This window comes from Vipera ursinii (assembly GCF_947247035.1).
Source record: "Vipera ursinii genome assembly, chromosome: 13".
Taxonomy (NCBI): Eukaryota; Metazoa; Chordata; class Lepidosauria; order Squamata; family Viperidae; genus Vipera; species Vipera ursinii.
The window spans coordinates 14,250,593-14,269,392 of NC_139526.1; the positions used below are offsets into that span (position 1 = coordinate 14,250,593).

An 18,800-nucleotide genomic window follows, 5' to 3' on the forward strand; every position below is an offset into this window, starting at 1 on the left:
TAAAATAAAGTTGTCATTTTTATAATGAAGCAGAATGGAAGGATAGAGAAATACTGACAATCCCGGAGGAGTCATCGTTGCAATGTAATTAATTAATTAGGTGCAACTCTATTTACATTTATGAAATTAAAAAGGAAATTAAGTCTAGATGGGGGGAAGGGGGGGGGGCTATCCAGTTCTTTGTCCTGGATTTGCTTCCTTTTATCAGAGTTTACTGGCGGTCTCAGCCTATCCATCCTTCATCTGGGAAGCTTTGCCCTGATTCCAAGTATTGAGCTGAGAACTGCTTTGCAAATTCAAGAGAGGTGGATGGACTGAGATATTGCAATCGCCAACTTTCTTAAAAAAAAGTCCAGGAACTGTAAAATAAGTGTTCGCTTGAGATCCCTTCCAAAGTGGCTGGTTTAACATCCTCCTCCTCCCTGCAAACCCCACTCCATTCTAGCACTGATGATGTTCCCTAGTTTGGTAATGAAATGTCTCCAAGAAAAACAAGCTCAGAGAGCACCAAGGACCTAATCATCTTCTTCTTCTTCTTCTTCTTCTTCTTCTTCTTCTTCTTCTTCTTCTTCTTCTTCTTCTTCTTCTTCTTCTTCTCCTTCTCCTCCTCCTCCTCCTCCTCCTCCCTCCAAACCCAACTCTAGCACTGATGATGTTCCCTAGTTTGGTAATGAAATGTCTCCAAGAAAAACAAGCTCAGAGAGCACCAAGGACCTAATCATCTTCTTCTTCTTCTTCTTCTTCTTCTTCTTCTTCTTCTTCTTCTTCTTCTTCTTCTTCTTCTTCTTCTTCTTCTTCTCCTTCTCTTCCTCCTCCTCCTCCTCCTCCCTCCAAACCCAACTCTAGCACTGATGATGTTCCCTAGTTTGGTAATGAAATGTCTCCAAGAAAAACAAGCTCAGAGAGCACCAAGGACCTAATCATCTTCTTCTTCTTCTTCTTCTTCTTCTTCTTCTTCTTCTTCTTCTTCTTCTTCTTCTTCTTCTTCTTCTTCTTCTTCTTCTTCTTCTCCTCCTCCTCCTCCTCCTCCTCCTCCTCCTTCCTCCTCCTCCTCCTCCTCCTCCTCCTCCTCCTCCTCCTCCTCCTCCTCCTCCATCTCCTCCCTCCAAACCTCCCTCCACTCTAGCACTGATGATGTTACCTAGTTTGGTAATGAAATATCTGCAAGAAAACAACCCAGCTCAAAGAGCACCCAGGATCCTTCAGTCCTCGTCCTCCTTCCCCTCCTCCTTTTTTTTCGCCCCAATCTTGCAATACATTTGTAAATATAGCATGACTAAGACTCCAGGAAATTACTCTGAGCTCTTAACAAAGGTTCTCTCTCTCTCTCTTCACTCCTTTTCGAGTTATTTCTGAATGAGGAAAACACCCAGCTGGAAAACGAAGCTGCCATGCTGACCTTGCCTATCGTGGTGAGCCTCTTCAACCACGTGATGCCGTTCCTGTACTCCTTCTCCGGCTTGGTTGAAAAGTTTGCCTATCCTAGGCACCAGGTCTACACTGCCATTATCAGGTACATTGGGCTTGGTTTTGCCCTCCTTTGGAGAGAAACGGACCCTAACAAGCCATCTAAATCAAGGGTCCCCAACCCCCAGTCCGTGGACCGGTACCGGGCCGCAGCATGCCAGCAACCGGGCCGCACAAACAAGCCAAGCCCTGTCTATGAGATGCAGGCAGCACATGAAACCACGCACTCTCCGTTCTGCGGAAAAACCTTTTTCTCCAAGGAACTGGTCCCTGGTGCCCCCAAAGGTTGGGGGCTTCTGATCTACATAGTATTTACTGCACGAGTCTCCACCCCCCGGGGCTGTGGCCCACTACCAGACCGTGGCTCATTTGGAACTGGGCCGCACGAGCTGTAATCCAGTGCGCATATACACAGCTCAACATGTGCAAGCGGCCAGCCGGTTATCCCTGTTCAGAGCAGATTTTGAACAAGCAGTTGTGAGCATCCCGTGCTTCTAAACCCTGAGAGCTGTTGCTTCCTCTTTGCAGGAACGTCATCTTGAAAATATCCATCGTTGGAGTCCTCTGCTACTACTGGCTCAACATAGTAGCTCTATCCAAAGTGGAGGTAGATTTTTTTTCCCCCCAAGCATCTTTTGGTACGGGTGCAAAATGCCTTCTTAAGTGATGCGAGGCCTTCTTTAACTTAAGCTGGATTCACAGATTGTGCTAAACCATGGTTTAGCTACCTAGGGTTCCTTGATCAAGCTGGTTTTTGCACAATCCATTAAGACATAAACTAAGATTATTAAAAGATAGCTGCTGACTTCACAAAGCACATTAGGCGAAAACTAAATAAACTCTTGAAGCAGTAGGCGTGAGCTTAAATGGACTCCAGAAGATGGTAGAGGACAGGAAGGCCTGGAGGAATGTTGTCCATAGGGTCGCGATGGGTCGGACACGACTTCGCAGCTAACAACAACAACAACAAAATAAACTCTTTGTGGGTGTAGCTCAACCTTCTCTGACCTGGATATCTTCCAGGCATTGTCGATGGTTTTACCCAGAATTTCCCAGCCAGCACAACCACTGCTGAGAATTCTTGGAGTTGATGTCCGCAAATCCGGAATTTAGCTTTAACATGTTCCATGAATAAATGACTTTTTTTAAAAAAATCTTTCGTTCTCCCCATTAGTGCTGGGAAACCTTCATTGGCCAAGATATATACAGGCTGCTTATAGCAGATTTTGTCTGCTGCCTCCTGGGTTCATTCTTCAGTGAATTTCTGCTACGGTACGTGCATTAGCCCGTTATTTGATCCAGATCAAACTTTCATACTGATAGTCCTCAGCTTAATTCGTCGGGCACCGTTTAAAGTTAAAAGAGCCTTGGTGGAGCAGTGGGCTAATGCCTCCTTAAGTAACACCAGCTGCCTGCAATTAGTGCAGGTTCGAGTCCCACCAGGCTCAAGGTTGACTCAGCCTTCCATCCTTCCCAGGTAGGTAAAATGAGGACCCAGATTGTTGGGGGCAATTAAGCTGACTTTGTAATAATGCTGCTTGGGGGTGTGTGTGAAAGCCCTAATAAGCAGGCATATACATAGAATGAAGGCTACTGCTAAGCTTGTAAGCCGCCCTGAGTCTTCGGAGAAGGGCGGGATATAAATGGAATTAAATAAATAAATAAATAAATAAATAAATAAATAAATAAATAAAAAATAAAATGGTCCTGAAAAAAGACAACGACCAGTCCTTCCACTTACAATTGACACATAGCATCCCCACAGTCACATGATCAAAACGTGGGTGCTTGCTCTTTGGCATATATTTACAACATTGCCATGTTCTGGGGGGAGAGTGTCACGTGATCACCATTTGCGAACTTCCCAGCTGGCGTCCGACAAGCAAAATCAAAAGGGGAAGGCAGATCTGCTTAATGACGGCAGTTCACTTAAAACTGCAATGATCTGCTTAACAACCGGAGCGAAAAAGGTTGTAAAATCAGGCATGACTCTGCTTGGCCCCAGGACTTGTGGTCCCGATTCTGGTGGCAAGTTGAGAGAACTATTTGTATTTCCACATCTGGATTGGAAATTCCTAGATTGGAATAAGCAGGTTTGGAGGCATCTCTGCTAGGCCACAGTTATATCAGCAGAAACACCCCCGCCCCAATCCAGAACCAGGAGCAAACGACATTCATTTAAAAGCAGGGGAAAAAAAGTTTATTTATATCCCAGGGAGTTGTGCTCCTGATGATCTTCCATCGATCAAAAGAACAACTTCCCTTTGGGAAAAAGATTCCTTACAAATGGTGACGCATCCAGAACGTCTTTCAGCAGAACTGCTGCATAATCTAAACGACAAATCTGCCATTTCAGACTTATTGGCACCGAATGCTGTAAAAAACTTGGTGTGCCAGAATTCGATATTGCTCGAAATGTTTTGGATTTGATCTACGCTCAGACTTTGACATGGTGAGTGTGTGTGTGTGTGGAGGGGGGGGGGGAATCACATTCTGAAGAGTCACAGGCTGCGCTACAAATCCAGATCGATAAAAACTCTTCTCCAAGCACAAAAAAATACTCTCTGCTTACATTGAATAATGTCCTGTCCTTGAATCTCTCTCTCTCTCTCTTTTTTTTCTTTTCTTCAGGATTGGGATCTTCTTCGCCCCTCTGCTTCCTGCCATCCAGATGATAACATTTTTCATAATATTTTGTGTGAAAAAGGTTCGGCGGCTTTTTGTGACTTTTTCCCCCCTTGCCAGCCTTAATTGCATTGTTCTTTCTCAAGCCTGTTTGTTGTTACGGATCATACGTGGACCCCCAGATCAGTTTTACTCAGTTTGGTGATCCGTAGCACTCTGGGGGCACGGCACAAGGATGAGGCATAAGTAACACCAGCTGCCTGCAATTAGTGCAGGTTCGAGTCCCACCAGGCTCAAGGTTGACTCAGCCTTCCATCCTTCCCAGGTAGGTAAAATGAGGACCCAGATTGTTGGGGGCAATAAGCTGACTTTGTAATAATGCCGCTTGGGGGGGCCCGAAAGCCCTAATAAGCAGGCATATACATAGAATGAAGGCTACTGCTAAGCACATTGGTTTGTGCTTAAATTGTAAGCCGCCCTGAGTCTTCAGAGAAGGGCGGGATATAAATGGGATTAAAATAAAAATAAAAATAAATGATCAGGACTCGTGCAATTTGCTAAGCCAGCTCTGCTTCGTACTTGTTGCTAAGCTGTAAACTGAGTTACAGGGACGATGGGGGTGCTTGGGGTCACCAAGAATTGACCATGATTGATAGCATGTAATAGCAATAGCACTTAGACTTAAATACCACTTCACTATGGCTTCCTTCCTTCCTTCCTTCCTTCCTTCCTTCCTTCCTTCTTTTGTTGTTAGTTGCAAAGTCATGGCTGACCCATCACAACCTCATGGACAATGTTCCTCCAGGCCTTCCTGTCCTCTACCATCTTCTAGAGTCCCTTTAAGCTCACGCCTCCTGCTTCAGTGACTCCATCCAGCCACCTCATTCTCTGTCATCCCCTTCTTCTCTTGCCCTCAACCTTTCCCAGCATTAGGCTCTTCTCCAGTAAGTCCTTCCTTCTCCTTAGGTGGCCAAAGTATTTGAGTTTCAACTTCAGGATCTGGCCTTCTAAAGAGCAGTCAGGGTGGATGTCCTCTAGGACTGACCGGTTTGATCGCCTTGCAGTCCAAGGGACTTCCTTCTTAGCAATAGACTTATATACCGCTTCACAGTGCTTTCACAGCCCTCTCTAAGCGGTTTACAGAGTCAGCCTGTCACCCCCAACAATCTGGCTCCTCATTTTACCGACCTCGGAAGGATGGAAGGCTGAATCCATCTTGAGCCAGTCAGGATCGAACTCCTGGAGTGAGCAGTGAGTTAGCCTGCAGTGCTGCATTATAACCACTGCGCGACCAGTGACACTGACGTGTGGCAGTGTATCGTGACTTTTTTTCCGCATTGCCGGAGCTGGGGTGGGCGCGGCCTCTGCATGATGAACCCGGCCTGGGGGGGCGCGTCATTTTGACACTCCTGCCCTAATGCATGAGCTACGTATGGTATTGAGCAAACCTACCCCGTGCTAGAGCTTTTCCAGGTGTGCCTGTGCCCCACTGCTCCTCTTGGTGACCCCCCCAAGTTGACACCATCAACCGTTGACGCCAAGTTAGCGATTGTAAGTGGCAGGGTGGCAAACGTCTGTTTCTGCCTTTGCTCCTCCCTCTTCCATCTTTCCCCGTAGAGCCTAAAAAAATGGGAGGACTGGTCGCCTCCCCCCACGTGAGCTGTCTCTTTGCGTCGGCCACTGCTTTGCTCCCGTTAGCTTCGGGGCTGAATATTTTGCTGCTGGCGATGCCAAAAGACTGCCCCTCTCCTATTCGGTCGTGTGTGCGCGTCAAGCTGTTGGCCTGCCTGTGACCTCTCTGCTTGCCCCTCCAGGTCAGCCTGCTGAAGAACTGCCAGCCGCCGCGCAAAGCTTGGCGTGGGTCCCAGATGAACACGATATTCGTCTTCCTGCTCTTTTTCCCGTCTTTCACCGGCGTCCTCTCGGTCGTGGCGGTCACTGTCTGGAGGTCAGAAGCTCTCTGGGTTCCCCCCACCCCCGGCTCAAGTATCTGCAAGCCCTTATTGGAAGTTTCGGCCCAGGTTCTGGAGAAAACCTTGGCAAGAGGCGTCTGGTCGCAAGTTTAATTTGCTTCTCCTGGAGCCATTGGTTCCTTTGGAAGGAAATGGAGGGCTAGCTTTGGGCACGGGGGAGGAATGAGCCAATCAATAAAGAGGGAAGCTCCCAGTAAGCCCACTTGGATTAGGTTTATGGGTAATCCTCGACTTAACAAACCACAGTTTGTTAAGTTGAGCTCAACGTTTCTGTTGCCAAGCCAGACGGTTGTGAAATGAGCTTTGCCCCATTCTACGACCTATCCTGCCACGGTTGTTAAGGGGATCACTCCGGTTCTTAATTAAGCAACTCGGTTGTCCAGCGAAGCTGGCTTTTCCCCGGTGACTTTGCTTGTCGGAAAGTCGCCAAAGGGGATCACGTGTCCCCCGGGGACACTGCAACTGTCACAAGCCTGAGTCAGTTGCCAAGTGTCTGAATTCGGATCACGTGGCCGTGGGGCTGCTGCAATGGGCGTGAAGGGCGAAAAGTGGTCATAAGTCCCTTTTTAAGGTGCCATTGCAACTTTGGTCGCTAAATGAATGGTTTTAAGTCAAGGACTACCTGTACTATAACGTGAGGCAGAGAAAAACTTGGATAGAGTTTCAAGGTTTTTGTTAGTCTACCTACAGCATGTGTCCTCAAAGTTGGCCGCTTTAAGACTCGTGGACTTCAACTCCCAGAATTCCCCAGTCCACGAGTCTTAAAGCGGCCGACATTGAGGACCCCTCACCTACAACAATAAAAGCATGCATCTTCTTGACCTAGCCTACCTCAAAGGTCTGGCAGTTCCTCTGTTCACGTGGCGTTCCTCTTTGCTCTTCTCCCTAGCCCAGGGGTAGGCAACCTTGGCTCTTCTATGACTTGTGGACTTCAACTCCCAGAATTCCTGAGCCAGCATGGGGAACTGTGGCCCCTTCATGACTCGTGGACTTCAACTCCCAGAATTCCTGAGCCAGCATGGGGGAACTATGGCCCCTTCATGACTCATGGACTTCAACTCCCAGAATTCCTGAGCTGGCACGGCTCAGCTTGGAAACCTCTCCCTTTCCCCTCAGCGTGGCTGGCTCAGGAATTCTGGGAGTTGAAGTCCACGAGTCATAAAAGAGCCAAGGTTGCCTAACCCTGCCCTAGTCTCACCCGTCATGGTAATCCTTATCAACAAGGTCAGAGATCTCAAGATTTGTAGATCTCCTCGGGGACCTGGTCCCAGCCAACATCCAGTGATCTCTCTGATGCTGGCTACCGTCTATGAGTGTTTCCTTCAACAAACTTCTAAACTGACTATGTTGGTGTGAAAAGAACCTGTCCTTTTTTCCCCCACCCCCCACCCCTCTCTTTATTTTCCAAGACGGAAACCTTCCGAAGCGTGTGGCCCTTTCCGAGGTCTAACGGCTCCTTTTGAAGCTATCTCTGGCTGGATTTCAGTCTTGACTTCTTCCCCAAGCTCAGGATGGGTGGTGTGGATCTACCGCAACTTAATCGAGAGCACCCATTTCTTCTTCATCCTTTCAATCATCGTGCTGTAAGTTTCCCACGAAAGGGTGGGGGGAAAGGTGGGATGGGGAAGGAAGGTGACCCGTTTGTTAAAGGGACTCTTTAACAATGCAGGACATCTATAAATGACGCGCCTTATAAATTATGGGCTTTTTCTGTCTGAGGAGTCGATTGTTGCCTTCTTGGTGACATTTTGGTGACATTCTTGCAGACATTTCGTTACCCATCTAGCTAATACCTGGCTAGCTAATGGAAAAAAAAGTTGTTCCTTGGGGGAACCGTACTGACAGGCACAGTTTTTCCCGTCTGACTTCTTTCTAAAATCTTTGATAGCCATAAAGGCAAAGGTAAAGGTTCCCCCGCACATGCGTGCTAGTCGTTTCCGACTCTAGGGGCCGGTGCTCATCTCCGTTTCAAAGCTGAAGAGCCAGCGCTTGTCTGAGGATGTCTCCGTGGTCATGTGGCCGGCATGACTAGACGCCAAAGGCACACGGAATGCTGTTACCTTCCCACCGTGGTGGTCCCTATTTTTCTACTTGCATTTTTACGTGCTTTCGAACTGCTAGGTTGGCAGAAGCTGGGACGAGTAACAGGCGCTCGCTCTGCTATGCGGCACTCGGGATTCGACCCGCCAAACTGCCGACCTTCTGATCGACAAGCTCAGCGTCCTAACTCACTGAGCCACCGCGTCCCTTTAATTTGATAGCCATATGTGGTACCAATAAAGGAGAATGTTTATAGCTTGTGGGTTGAAGGAGGAGTCATTACCTACTTTGGGTAACGAAACGTCCGGAAGAAAACAATGAAGCTCAGAGAATCCTGAGGACACTTCCTTTTAACCTTGAGCTGCAAATATTCTCCTTTGTTGGTTTATTCGGTCTGGTACCATAGTTTGGAATCTTGGCTGGTCTTGGCTCCATAGTTTACGGGCCAGCGGTAATTTGACATTCCGAATTCTGTTTTAGGATGCTCATATACCTTTTCTGGCAAATCATCCGTGGACGAAAAACAATGGTCAAACTGCTACAAGAGCAGATTGTTAATGTAAGTATTTTCTCACGAGAAATCCCGTCACTCTAGATCAGGGGGTCTTGTAAATTTGGCCCTTTTATGACTCGTGGACTTCAACTCCCAAAATTCCTCAGCCAGCAGCGGCTGTCTGAGGAATTCTGGGAGTTGAAGTCCACGAGTCATAAAAGAGCCACGGTCGCCTACCCCTGGGCTAGACCAATGTTTCTCAAAATTTCTGCAACTAAGGTCTCTAAATAGAAAACTTCGGAAATATCAGGGACCACCCAGTTAACAAACACCTCCTTCCTATGTTTTTTTATCTTTAAGAACATGGCAGTTTAGGCTTTTTTTTGGCAAATGAAATAATCCTTTAGCTGCGTATCTTTATTCCTTCCTATTTCCTCCATTTAAAAAAAAAGGTCTTTAAACCGATTATATGTTTTAATACCAAACGTATAATCTAAACTTAATATGTGTTGATCACTCAAGAGAAGCGCTAAGCAAGCAGCTAAACCCTGCCCAGTGAATGTCAGGAAATGTAGATCACTTGGTGATCTACTGATCACACTTTGAAGATGATAGGGCTAGACAGCGAACTCTCAGGAAAATTTAGTTTTGGGTTAAAAGGCTCCCTAATATCTTGATCTAAGATACGCATTTACTCTGTTGAACGGATTGCAATATATCTGTAATTTTATTTTTTTTTATCACATTGCTTGATGTTTTGGGGTATCACTGTTTTTATGGTAACTTATGAAGTTTTAATCAAATTTCAGATTATATTGTGGAAGCCTAGGAGTCTATGTAAGCCACCAAGAGTATTTTTGACTGTAGCGGAATAGAAATGTATTTAATTGATTTTTTTTTGAAAAAGGAAAGGTTACTTTTCAAGCAAAGCACTTGACTGTTGCTGCTAGCTTTCTAAAATGAAATATTAAGATTAATTCCTCTAACGCGCCATCCCTTTTTATCGAACTGTGTCTTGATTTTGTAGGCCGGCAAAGATAAAATGTTCCTACTGAAGAAATTACGTGGGCTGCAAGCTTCTCAGCTGCCCTCTTTGAGAAGGCAGCCGGAGGTGAGTTTTGCAGAGTTGGACCTTTTAAAGACCAGGCGTTTCCATTGCATACGCTGGTTGTTTAATAACGGTTTGCTGAAAAAGTACAATTGGCTGAAGTCCACCAACATGCTAAGCTGGTAAGCCGTGCCTCATAAGCCTTAGTAAAGGTAAAGGTTCCCCCGCACACGCGTGCTAGTCGTTTCTGACTCTAGGGGCCGGTGCTCATCTCCATTTCAAAGCCGAAGAGCCAGCGCTTCTCCGAGGACGTCTCCGTGGTCATGTGGCTGGCATGACTAGACGCCAAAGGCGCACGGAACACTGTTACCTTCCCACCGTAGCGGTCCCTATTTTTCTACTTGCATTTTTTACGTGCTTTCGAACTGCTAGGTTGGCAGAAGCTGGGATGAGTAACAGGCACTCACTCTGTTACGCGGCACTCGGGATTCGACCCGCCAAACTGCCGACCTTCTGATCGACAAGATCAGCGTCCTAACCCACTGAGCCACCAAGCCCAAATCAAGCAAACTGCGTTAACAGCTTAGCGTGTGTGAATCGGCCCAGGATATTCATTATTATTTGGAAAATAGCAGATTGGGAAAAAAAACCCAACAATTGGGGGGGGGGTTTGGGGGAGAAAGAAAGAACATATGCATACATTCATATGTATACATTGCGCTTGAGTCTTTTCGTTGGTCTTCCAGTGGGACTCATCTCTCAGCCAGCTGCCTAAGGAGCAACGCTCCGTTTTGCTGCCCAGCTGCGTGGAGCCCTTTCTCTGGAGAGAGTCTTCTACTGAGGTAATAGCAGGTGCAGTTGAGGGTGTGGTATGACCACTTTGCTTTACACAAAAAGCTTTTTAGTTGCAGATGCTAACCCTTCCACGCTGCCTTGTAGTCAGGTTGGATTTCACCTCCCGTCATACTTCACCAACCTTGGCCATGTTGATGTTTGGAGAAGATGGGAAATGATCATCTGAAGGATACCTCTCTAAAGATGGTTAACCATAAAGGGCCTTAGCAGGATCTGCGCCACGTAGAAAGCTTATTTCTTCACAATATTGGGCTTCGGCTAGCTCTTGGCCCAGCCTTCTCCAGTTTGGCACTTTCTAGATGGGCTGGCTCACAACTTCCGTAATTTTCATCCCGTGGCCTTGCCGCCAACCCACCTAAAGAGCAAGACTGGGGAAGGGGGCAAGCCAGAGAAGGAACAGAAGAAAAAATAATGAGGTTTACAGGAATTCTTTTTGCTCTCCTTCCCTTTTATAGGACAGCAAACCCCCTGAAAGTTTGGAGTGGTTTTTTTTAAAATGAACCTATTTGTGTCTTTATGTATTGCCGTGTATATGAACTTTATTCTCCGTCCCTCCAAATTGCTCAGCAATTGTGATCATTGCCTTAGTTGCCTGCACATCCTTAGCCTCATTCTTTTAACTGATTTGACAAGTCAACTAGTTGGCTGTAGAACAAGGGTCTTCAAAGGTGGCCCTTTTATGACTTGTGGACTTCAGCTCTCAGTATTCCTCAGCCAGCGTGCCACTAAGGTAGAAAAATATCAACATGTTGGGTTTTTATGAATAACTATTTAAATTTAAATCAGTAGGATGAATGAGTCATATCAGGATACAGTTACAGAATACGTTTGATGAATTCGCTGCTTTATAATGGTTAAAAATTGGTTGGTATGTCAAATCTAAGTTTATGTTTGTCTCCTTTATAGTCTGCTAGACACCCTGCAATGGCCACCTTTAATCCTGGTAAGTACTAAATATTAGGCAGGACAGTTAAGTAAACTATAATTAGTACTAGTATTATGACTCCAGGCTAGATTGGGAAGTCAAAACACGTCTAGGAGAAAGGAACTCGGTGAAGTAACTCTGTAATCATCGGAAGTCAAGCTTGACTCAAGGTTTCTCTCTAGTTCTGTCTGGAAGGGGAAGTGACACAATCAAATGGGCCAAGTGTGTAGAAAGAGGCTGTAGGGAAGTCCCAATAAAGCTTCTCCTGGTACTTGGTTTGTGGGACAGGAAGAGCAAACCTACGCAGGTAGCCTTCCATAAAAGGTTGAGATAACCCTCAGAGCATCCCAAATTGTCCTTCTGAAATTTGATGGCAAACCCAAAGTTTGGTGGTAATTTAAAAACACCACCGCCACCAACCTCTGTAAGAAATCAGGGTGATTTCACTGACCATGTGGCCACAAGTCCGTGGACATCTGAGGCAGGGGAATCGGGTGTTCAGTGCGGGTGGCGTTTTGGTGTGTTTTGGGAGAGAAAAAAAATATCCTAAAGGGACTGTTAGGAACATGGCTACACTGCCACAAAGGTGAGGGGGCGATTAACTTATTTTCCAAAGCACCAGAAGACAAGAAACGATGGAAACTAATCAAGGAGAGAAGCAACCTAGAACTAAGGAGAAATTTCCTGACAAGTTAGAACAATTAACCAGTGGGACGGCTTGCCTCCAGAAGTTGTGGGTGCTTCAAGACTGGAGACTTTGAAGAAAAGATTGGACAGTCACTTGTCTGAGATGGTATAGGGCAGGGGTAGGCAACCTCAGCTTTTATGACTCGTGGACTTCATCTCCCAGAATTCCTGAGTCAGCTATGCTGACTCAGGAATTCTGGGAGTTGAAGTCCACGAGTCATAAAAGAGCCGAGGTTGCCTACCCCTGGTATAGCAGGGGCTTGGACTAGAACAGGGGTAGGCAACCTCGGCTCGGTTGCCTACCCCTGGTATAGCAGGGGCTTGGACTAGAACAGGGGTAGGCAACCTCGGCTCTTTTATGACTCGTGGACTTCAACTCCCAGAATTCCTGAGTCAGCACAGCTGACTCAGGAATTCTGGGAGTTGAAGTCCACGAGTCATAAAAGAGCCGAGGTTGCCTACCCCTGGTATAGGGTCCCCTGCTTGAGCAGGGGGTTGGACTAGAAGACCCCCAAGGTCCCTTCCAACTCTGTTATTCTGAACTAACACTACACCTTTTTTCTTCCCTTTGCTTGTAACAGAGGCTGGTGAAATAACCCAGAATGCTGGAGTGTCTGATGCCCTGGTTTTGGCTTTGAGAGCCAGACAAGAGGCTGAATGGGAAACGGAAGATGAAGAAAACTCGAAGTGGAAGTAGAGAATTAAGTAATATGCACACCCCAACAAGCACTTTTTATCGAGAACCTTGCTGTTTGCACAAATGAAAGTATTTGTAGGAACCTACTAGAACTGTAAAAATGAGAAATTTTCAATTAAAGCGACTGGGCAATTTGACATTTGTTGAGGTTTTTCCTTTATTATGACTTCAGAAAATGCAGGTGCCAAACGATTCTTTATGACAACAATCTCTTCCCCAGGTCTCAACAGAACTTACTGTACATTTGAGGAAAAGGGCTACGTTAATTTATTTTATCGTGGAAATCTGACAGTTTTGGTAATATAACCACCAGGAATAATCCCTTAAACATCATCGTTATTTTCTCTCCAAATTTATTTCTTTTAACTGTCAGGATTTTGGTTTTACAGAAATTATAGAGAGATTTGTACAGTACAGAGAATAATAAAGGAAACATTATTTTTTTAAAAAAAACAAACATGTATCGCAGCATGGCAAAAAAAAAAGGCAGAAACAGATTTACATTCTTTTCAGTTTAAACAGTGGTTAGTGATGCATCGGGGAAATGAATCTTGGAATGTTATAACCGCATATTTTGTCTGACTTAGCAGTTGCATTTTATATATCAACTGATAAATCACCTTTTATTTGGCAACAAAATTAATGGCGGTCACCTAGTGCCCGTTTCAGCTTCATCCAAATTATCCCAGTGAGAAGACTGCTTAAGACATATGAAGAATTTTATTTGTACCTGGACTGCAAAACTTTTAAGGCACCAGCTTTTGCACTAGTGTTGCGCATCTTCTTAATGTCACATTTTCAGACGATCGCATAACCTGCCTACGTGAGATAATTTATTCCCAGTTTTCTCTTTTTTTTTTCTAGCGGTGGTTTCCATTACAACCGTTCTCTGGAATTATTTTAAAAACCTTTAATGCTGTACTCTTTTTAACACAAGTGATGGGGACATAAGGGGACATTTTCAATCCTGATGCAAGCAATCCTGACAAATGACCAGCATCCTTTCGATTTTGAGCAAGTGTCAATTCTGAAAAGAACTGGAGGAAAAAAAGAAGCAACCTAGAGAGGACCGTCTCAGGTTTACACGAACAATTGCGAGGTAAATATTTCTTTCAAGTTTGAAATGCAGCCTTCGACAAGAGCTAACTTTCAAAATCCGCAATAAATGCACCCCACTTGGATCATCCTAGCCCCGGCAGCTGTGAAAAGCCCCCACTCCTAGCTTCCGTGAAGTGCCCAATCACCTCAAAATATATTGCATTTTGCCTTGCTACATATCGATGAGAGAGTAAATCGCATTATCAAAACTGCACCTTGAATTTACGGGCAGGAGAGAGAAAATACTTGCACGTTAGCCACAGTTGGAAGTGTTCTCCCCAGATTCACTACAGGCAGTCCTCAGCTTATGACAGCAACTGGGGCCAGAATTTCTGTTGCTCAATGATGCAGCTGGGATAATTGGCCATTTTTCTGAACCGGATAAAATCAAGCTGTTTGGGGGCAAGGAGACCCTCCCCTGGAACACCTTGAAACCATTTCTACTTTGGAGGATTTACTTCTGAGAAACTGCCCAGCCAGGGATGGCCCAGGAGAAAAATGGGAGCATTCATGAGTTTCCCAAGAAGTTCACTTCCCAACCTGCTTAATTTGGCCTACCTTGTAGCATATCATGGTTTTTTCCCCCCACCATTTGAGCTGCACCATTTGAGCTGCATCTATTTGACTAAAAATGCTGATTCTTTCTGGGAGGAAAAGTGATAATCACGAGAAATCTCAATCCAAGCAAAAAGGAAGGAGTTTGGGTGCAACCTGAAATGTAATCATTCCCCCCCCCCGGGAAGCGATGCAGCCTTCGCGAAATAAAATCATCAAAGTCCCACTGAACTCCAGTCTGATTAATGAAGCCAATCGGCAGTTGAAGATCAAGCTAGTAATGAGGGTCGCAATCCTCTAGTAAGCTGTCGGTCATATAGGTGGTCTGGAGAACATTTTCATAATACATTTTTTCAGCAAGTGTGTTGACGGTCCAAGCGACAACGTGCACCCCTTTAGAGGACCATCTGTTTATATAGTCCCTAAAAGAAAGAAGGCAAAAAAATGATATGAGAGGAGAAGCAGTCGTACTCTGGCTTATTTTAAAAATGTTTCTAAAACCTCTCCACTGTTCTGATACAGTTTATTCCTCCTTTAAAAACCCCAGAAAGGCAATTAGGAGCCATTTAAATTCGGGATTCATCCAGAAAGAGGCTCGTTATAGATTCAATCTTCCTTGGGATTAAAAGCCATTTATATTTGGGATTCACCCAGAGAAAGCTTTCTATAGATCTGGTCGTTCCCCGGGTCTCCCGTTTCATAAACGTGAGACCAACTTGCCGTCTTTTCTCCAGGCAATCCCTGTCAAGGAATCAACTTACGGTGAAATGTAATTTTTCTGGATCAGGAAAACAGAAACGCCACATAAATGCCATAGGAAGTTATGCATGCTCCAGTCCATGACAACATCAAGGGCCATAGACAAGTAGTGTTTCCAAAAAGCTGCGTAGCGAGGCTTCCCATCCCCGTAGTGACTGAAGCTCCACGGCCGGTGGGTCAGAGCCGTTATGACATTTCTGTCAGCTTGTTTCATCTAAAAGAACCAAACAACACAGAGCTAAGTGCTTGCCTCCTGGTAGCTAAATGAGGTTATGATACCAGAGATTTAACGAAAAAGCAGAGACATCACCCTGCCAACAAAAGTGCACATAGTCAAGGCTATGGTCTTCCCAGTTGCAATGTATGGCTGCGAAAGTTGGACCATAAAAAAAGGCCGAGCGCCAAAGAATGGAGGCCTTTGAACTCTGGTGCTGGAGAAGACTCCTGCGAGTCCCTTGGACTGCAAGGCGATCAAACCGGTCAGTCCTAGAGGAGATCAACCCTGACTGCTCTTTAGAAGGCCAGATCCTGAAGCTGAAACTCAAATACTTTGGCCACCTATTGAGAAGGAAGGACTCACTGGAGAAGAGCCTAATGGTGGGAAAGATGGAGGGCGAGAGAAGAAGGGGACGACAGAGAATGAGGTGGCTGGAGTCACTGAAGCAGTAGGCGTGAGCTTAAATGGACTCCAGAAGATGGTAGAGGACAGGAAGGCCTGGAGGAACGTTGTCCATAGGGTTGCGATGGGTCGGACACGACTTCACAGCTAACAACAACAACAACTTTCTGGCAGTGTGGGAAGAACCGTGAGAATCAAACTGCAAATTGTGCGTGGTAGGGAAGTTCCACCTTGCTTTGCATTACCATCCAAAACTTAGGAGAATATCCCACTGATTCTCCCCCCCCCCCCCGTGAGCGTTAACTTCGAAGTTGAACAGATCTCGTTCAGAAATGCTTCAGCATTTGATAGGACATCTGAAGATGAGCAGTTGAGTCAATGCGTAGATGCCTTAAAACACAAATATACTACCTATTGCATACAGAAAGTTATCTATTGCTCACTCTTTCCTCAGGGAGATGAATTTTAGGGCATTAGTGTTACAAACTGAACACACAAGCATTAAAAAGCACTGAGGCAAACACATTTTTCCACCCCTCAGCCAAACACCAATATGATCAACCCTTAGGCTTAACCCAACAAACTCTTCTTATACTGACTTTCCAATATAGGGAAGGCCCACAGTTTATTGATCATGTTAAAATAAACTAGATTATGTTAAGGCTCTAAAAATAGGTAGCATATGCTTCCCTGTATAGCATTTTGTGCGCCTTACTCAGAAACTTCCTAACATCATGTCACATTAGCCCACTGCCTTGGTGGAGCAGTGGGCTAATGCCTCCTTAAGTAACACCAGCTGCCTGCAATTAGTGCAGGTTCGAGTCCCACCAGGCTCAAGGTTGACTCAGCCTTCCATCCTTCCCAGGTAGGTAAAATGAGGACCCAGATTGTTGGGGGCAATTAAGCTGACTTTGTAATAATGCCGCTTGGGGTGTGTGTGTGAAAGCCCTAACAAGCAGGCATATACATAGAATGAAGGCTACTGCTAAGCTTGTAAGCCGCCCTGAGTCTTCGGAGAAGGGCGGGATATAAATGGAATTAAAATAAATAAATAAATAAAATAAATTCTGCACCAGCTGAAGCCTCCGGGTGGTCCTCAAGGGCAGCCCCATTGTTGCGGCAATGGAGTGGAGAAGAGAGTTAAGAGGACAATCTGGGTTGATTGATATTGAGCTAATTGTACGGGCCCAAGCAAATGAATGGTCAGGGGTATTTCAGCCAGCTTTTCAAGCTTGTAAGCCGCCCTGAGTCTTCGGAGAAGGGCGGGATATAAATGGAATTAAAATAAAAATAAAAAATAAATAATTATGAAATATTAGTAGCACTTCGAAATCTTCACCTTATAGACAACATCTGGCATAAATGAGCAAACCACACTGGTGTTGTACAGCCGTGGATATTCTAGGTAGAGCTGGGTCAGGGCTGCAACTGCCTGCCAGTAAAAAGAAAAATGGCATTTTTTTAAATGGACAAAGGCAGGTGTTTTTTTTTTCTTGTGCACTTCAGCTACCGGAAGGAGTTCTTGTATAGGAGACGTTACTGATTAAAGTGGCATTGTGCAGAGTGGACGGTGCAAAATAATTTGTGCTCTGGAAAACGGTACGCACCAAGAAAAGGTGAACGGAGCAGAATGTGCTAATGTAGATGGAAAAGCTGCTTTCAAAAACGGCAGCTCGGTTTAATTTCAAGGACACGGATTCCGGGAAAGAGTCAGAATCCAGCCCTTAAAGTCAGTGAACAAATTTCCAACCTCTCTCTTTGGGATTATTTCAAATAACAAGACTGAGAAAGAGCCTTGTCGGAGGCACGGGTTTTACTTGCTGGTGCTAGGTGAGAGTAACTCTTATGTAAACAGATACTCTTGATACTGTATACCAGGGGTGTCAAACTCAATTTCATGGAGGGCCGCATCAGCATTGCGGTTGCCCTCAGGGGGCAGAGTGGGTGTGGCCTGGGTGGGCATGGCCTACTGGGTGGGCGTGGCTAGAGTGCGTATGGCCTACTGGGTGGGCGTGGCCAGCTCTACATCGTTCGCATCAAGGGTGCCTATGGGGGCCTGGGCAGGAGTGGGACAGATCTGGGGGTCTCTGGCAGGAGGAGGGTCTCTGGGCCAGGGCCAAGGCAGTGGGGGCCGTTCCCTCACTGTTTCCAGGATGGCTTCGCGGGCTGCATGAAACCACTGCATGAAACCATCTGACCCCCGGGCCTTGTGTTTGACATATCTGTTCTATACTAGCATCAGAAAAGTTTTGCTCTTTATCGGTGCCTTAAAAGAAAAAAAAAAGTCCACCAACCTCTTTCCCTTCCTTACCACAAGCTCTGTGAATTAGAGAAGAAGCAAGTCTGAGAAAACTTTCACCTAATCGTTACTTTAGTGCCGTGAATAAAGAAATAGTAGCATTTAAAAAAAAGCGCTTCGTTTCTTTCAGCATGTTATCGTCAGAACGTTTGGTCAAAGGAAAATGAAAAGGACAGGAAAAGCGGTTACAAGCTGATACCTGATCTGCGTGTCCCTTGACATCAAAGTAGATGATGAGTTCGTGATGCAAACTTTCCAAAACAGCTTCTTTGAGGGTCGGTATTTTTTCCCCACGGTAATCCCTCCTGGAGAAAAATCAACGCACCAACTTGAAAGGTCTCCGTTTCAAACAGAAAAGTATCCAATTTTTTTTAAAAAAAAGGAATTATTTCCCCCTTCATACCGTACCACCCCTAAAATACAAGGACGTTATTCCACTAAAATACAAATCCTTCAAAGCTCTTTAAAGATCCTCGAACAATTAAAGTCATTTAAACACCAGAAGACGCGACTATCTGTTCGCGAGTTGCAAACCCGTAAAAAGTACAGATACAGGTAGCCCTTGACTTATAACTGTTTAATGACTGTTCAGAATTAATTACTTGCAACTGACCCTCACATTTAGCGTTTAACGACTGTTCAAAATTAATTACTTGCAAC

The 18,800-nt window shown here is 45.4% G+C and overlaps 2 protein-coding genes across 2 annotated transcripts in view; one reads left to right on the forward strand and one right to left on the reverse strand.

Annotated features, from left to right (window-relative positions):
• TMC5 (transmembrane channel like 5) overlaps positions 1-13,032 on the forward strand; it is a 30,601-nt gene extending 17,569 nt beyond the window's left edge. Inside the window, exons 15-26 of the mRNA XM_083372767.1 lie at positions 1,347-1,513; positions 1,996-2,074; positions 2,642-2,739; positions 3,824-3,919; positions 4,099-4,174; positions 5,907-6,040; positions 7,475-7,648; positions 8,586-8,664; positions 9,626-9,709; positions 10,393-10,488; positions 11,408-11,444; positions 12,695-13,032. Of these exons, the coding sequence (XP_083228893.1) occupies positions 1,347-1,513; positions 1,996-2,074; positions 2,642-2,739; positions 3,824-3,919; positions 4,099-4,174; positions 5,907-6,040; positions 7,475-7,648; positions 8,586-8,664; positions 9,626-9,709; positions 10,393-10,488; positions 11,408-11,444; positions 12,695-12,810 (1,236 nt within the window). The 3' untranslated portion in view covers positions 12,811-13,032. The remainder of the gene's footprint in view (positions 1-1,346; positions 1,514-1,995; positions 2,075-2,641; positions 2,740-3,823; positions 3,920-4,098; positions 4,175-5,906; positions 6,041-7,474; positions 7,649-8,585; positions 8,665-9,625; positions 9,710-10,392; positions 10,489-11,407; positions 11,445-12,694) is intronic.
• Positions 13,033-13,260: 228 nt separating this feature from the next.
• Positions 13,261-18,800, reverse strand: part of GDE1 (glycerophosphodiester phosphodiesterase 1) — a 9,812-nt gene continuing 4,272 nt past the window's right edge. Inside the window, exons 3-6 of the mRNA XM_083372847.1 lie at positions 18,340-18,445; positions 17,181-17,273; positions 15,225-15,436; positions 13,261-14,885 (exon numbers count right to left, since the gene is read on the reverse strand). Of these exons, the coding sequence (XP_083228973.1) occupies positions 14,738-14,885; positions 15,225-15,436; positions 17,181-17,273; positions 18,340-18,445 (559 nt within the window). The 3' untranslated portion in view covers positions 13,261-14,737. The remainder of the gene's footprint in view (positions 14,886-15,224; positions 15,437-17,180; positions 17,274-18,339; positions 18,446-18,800) is intronic.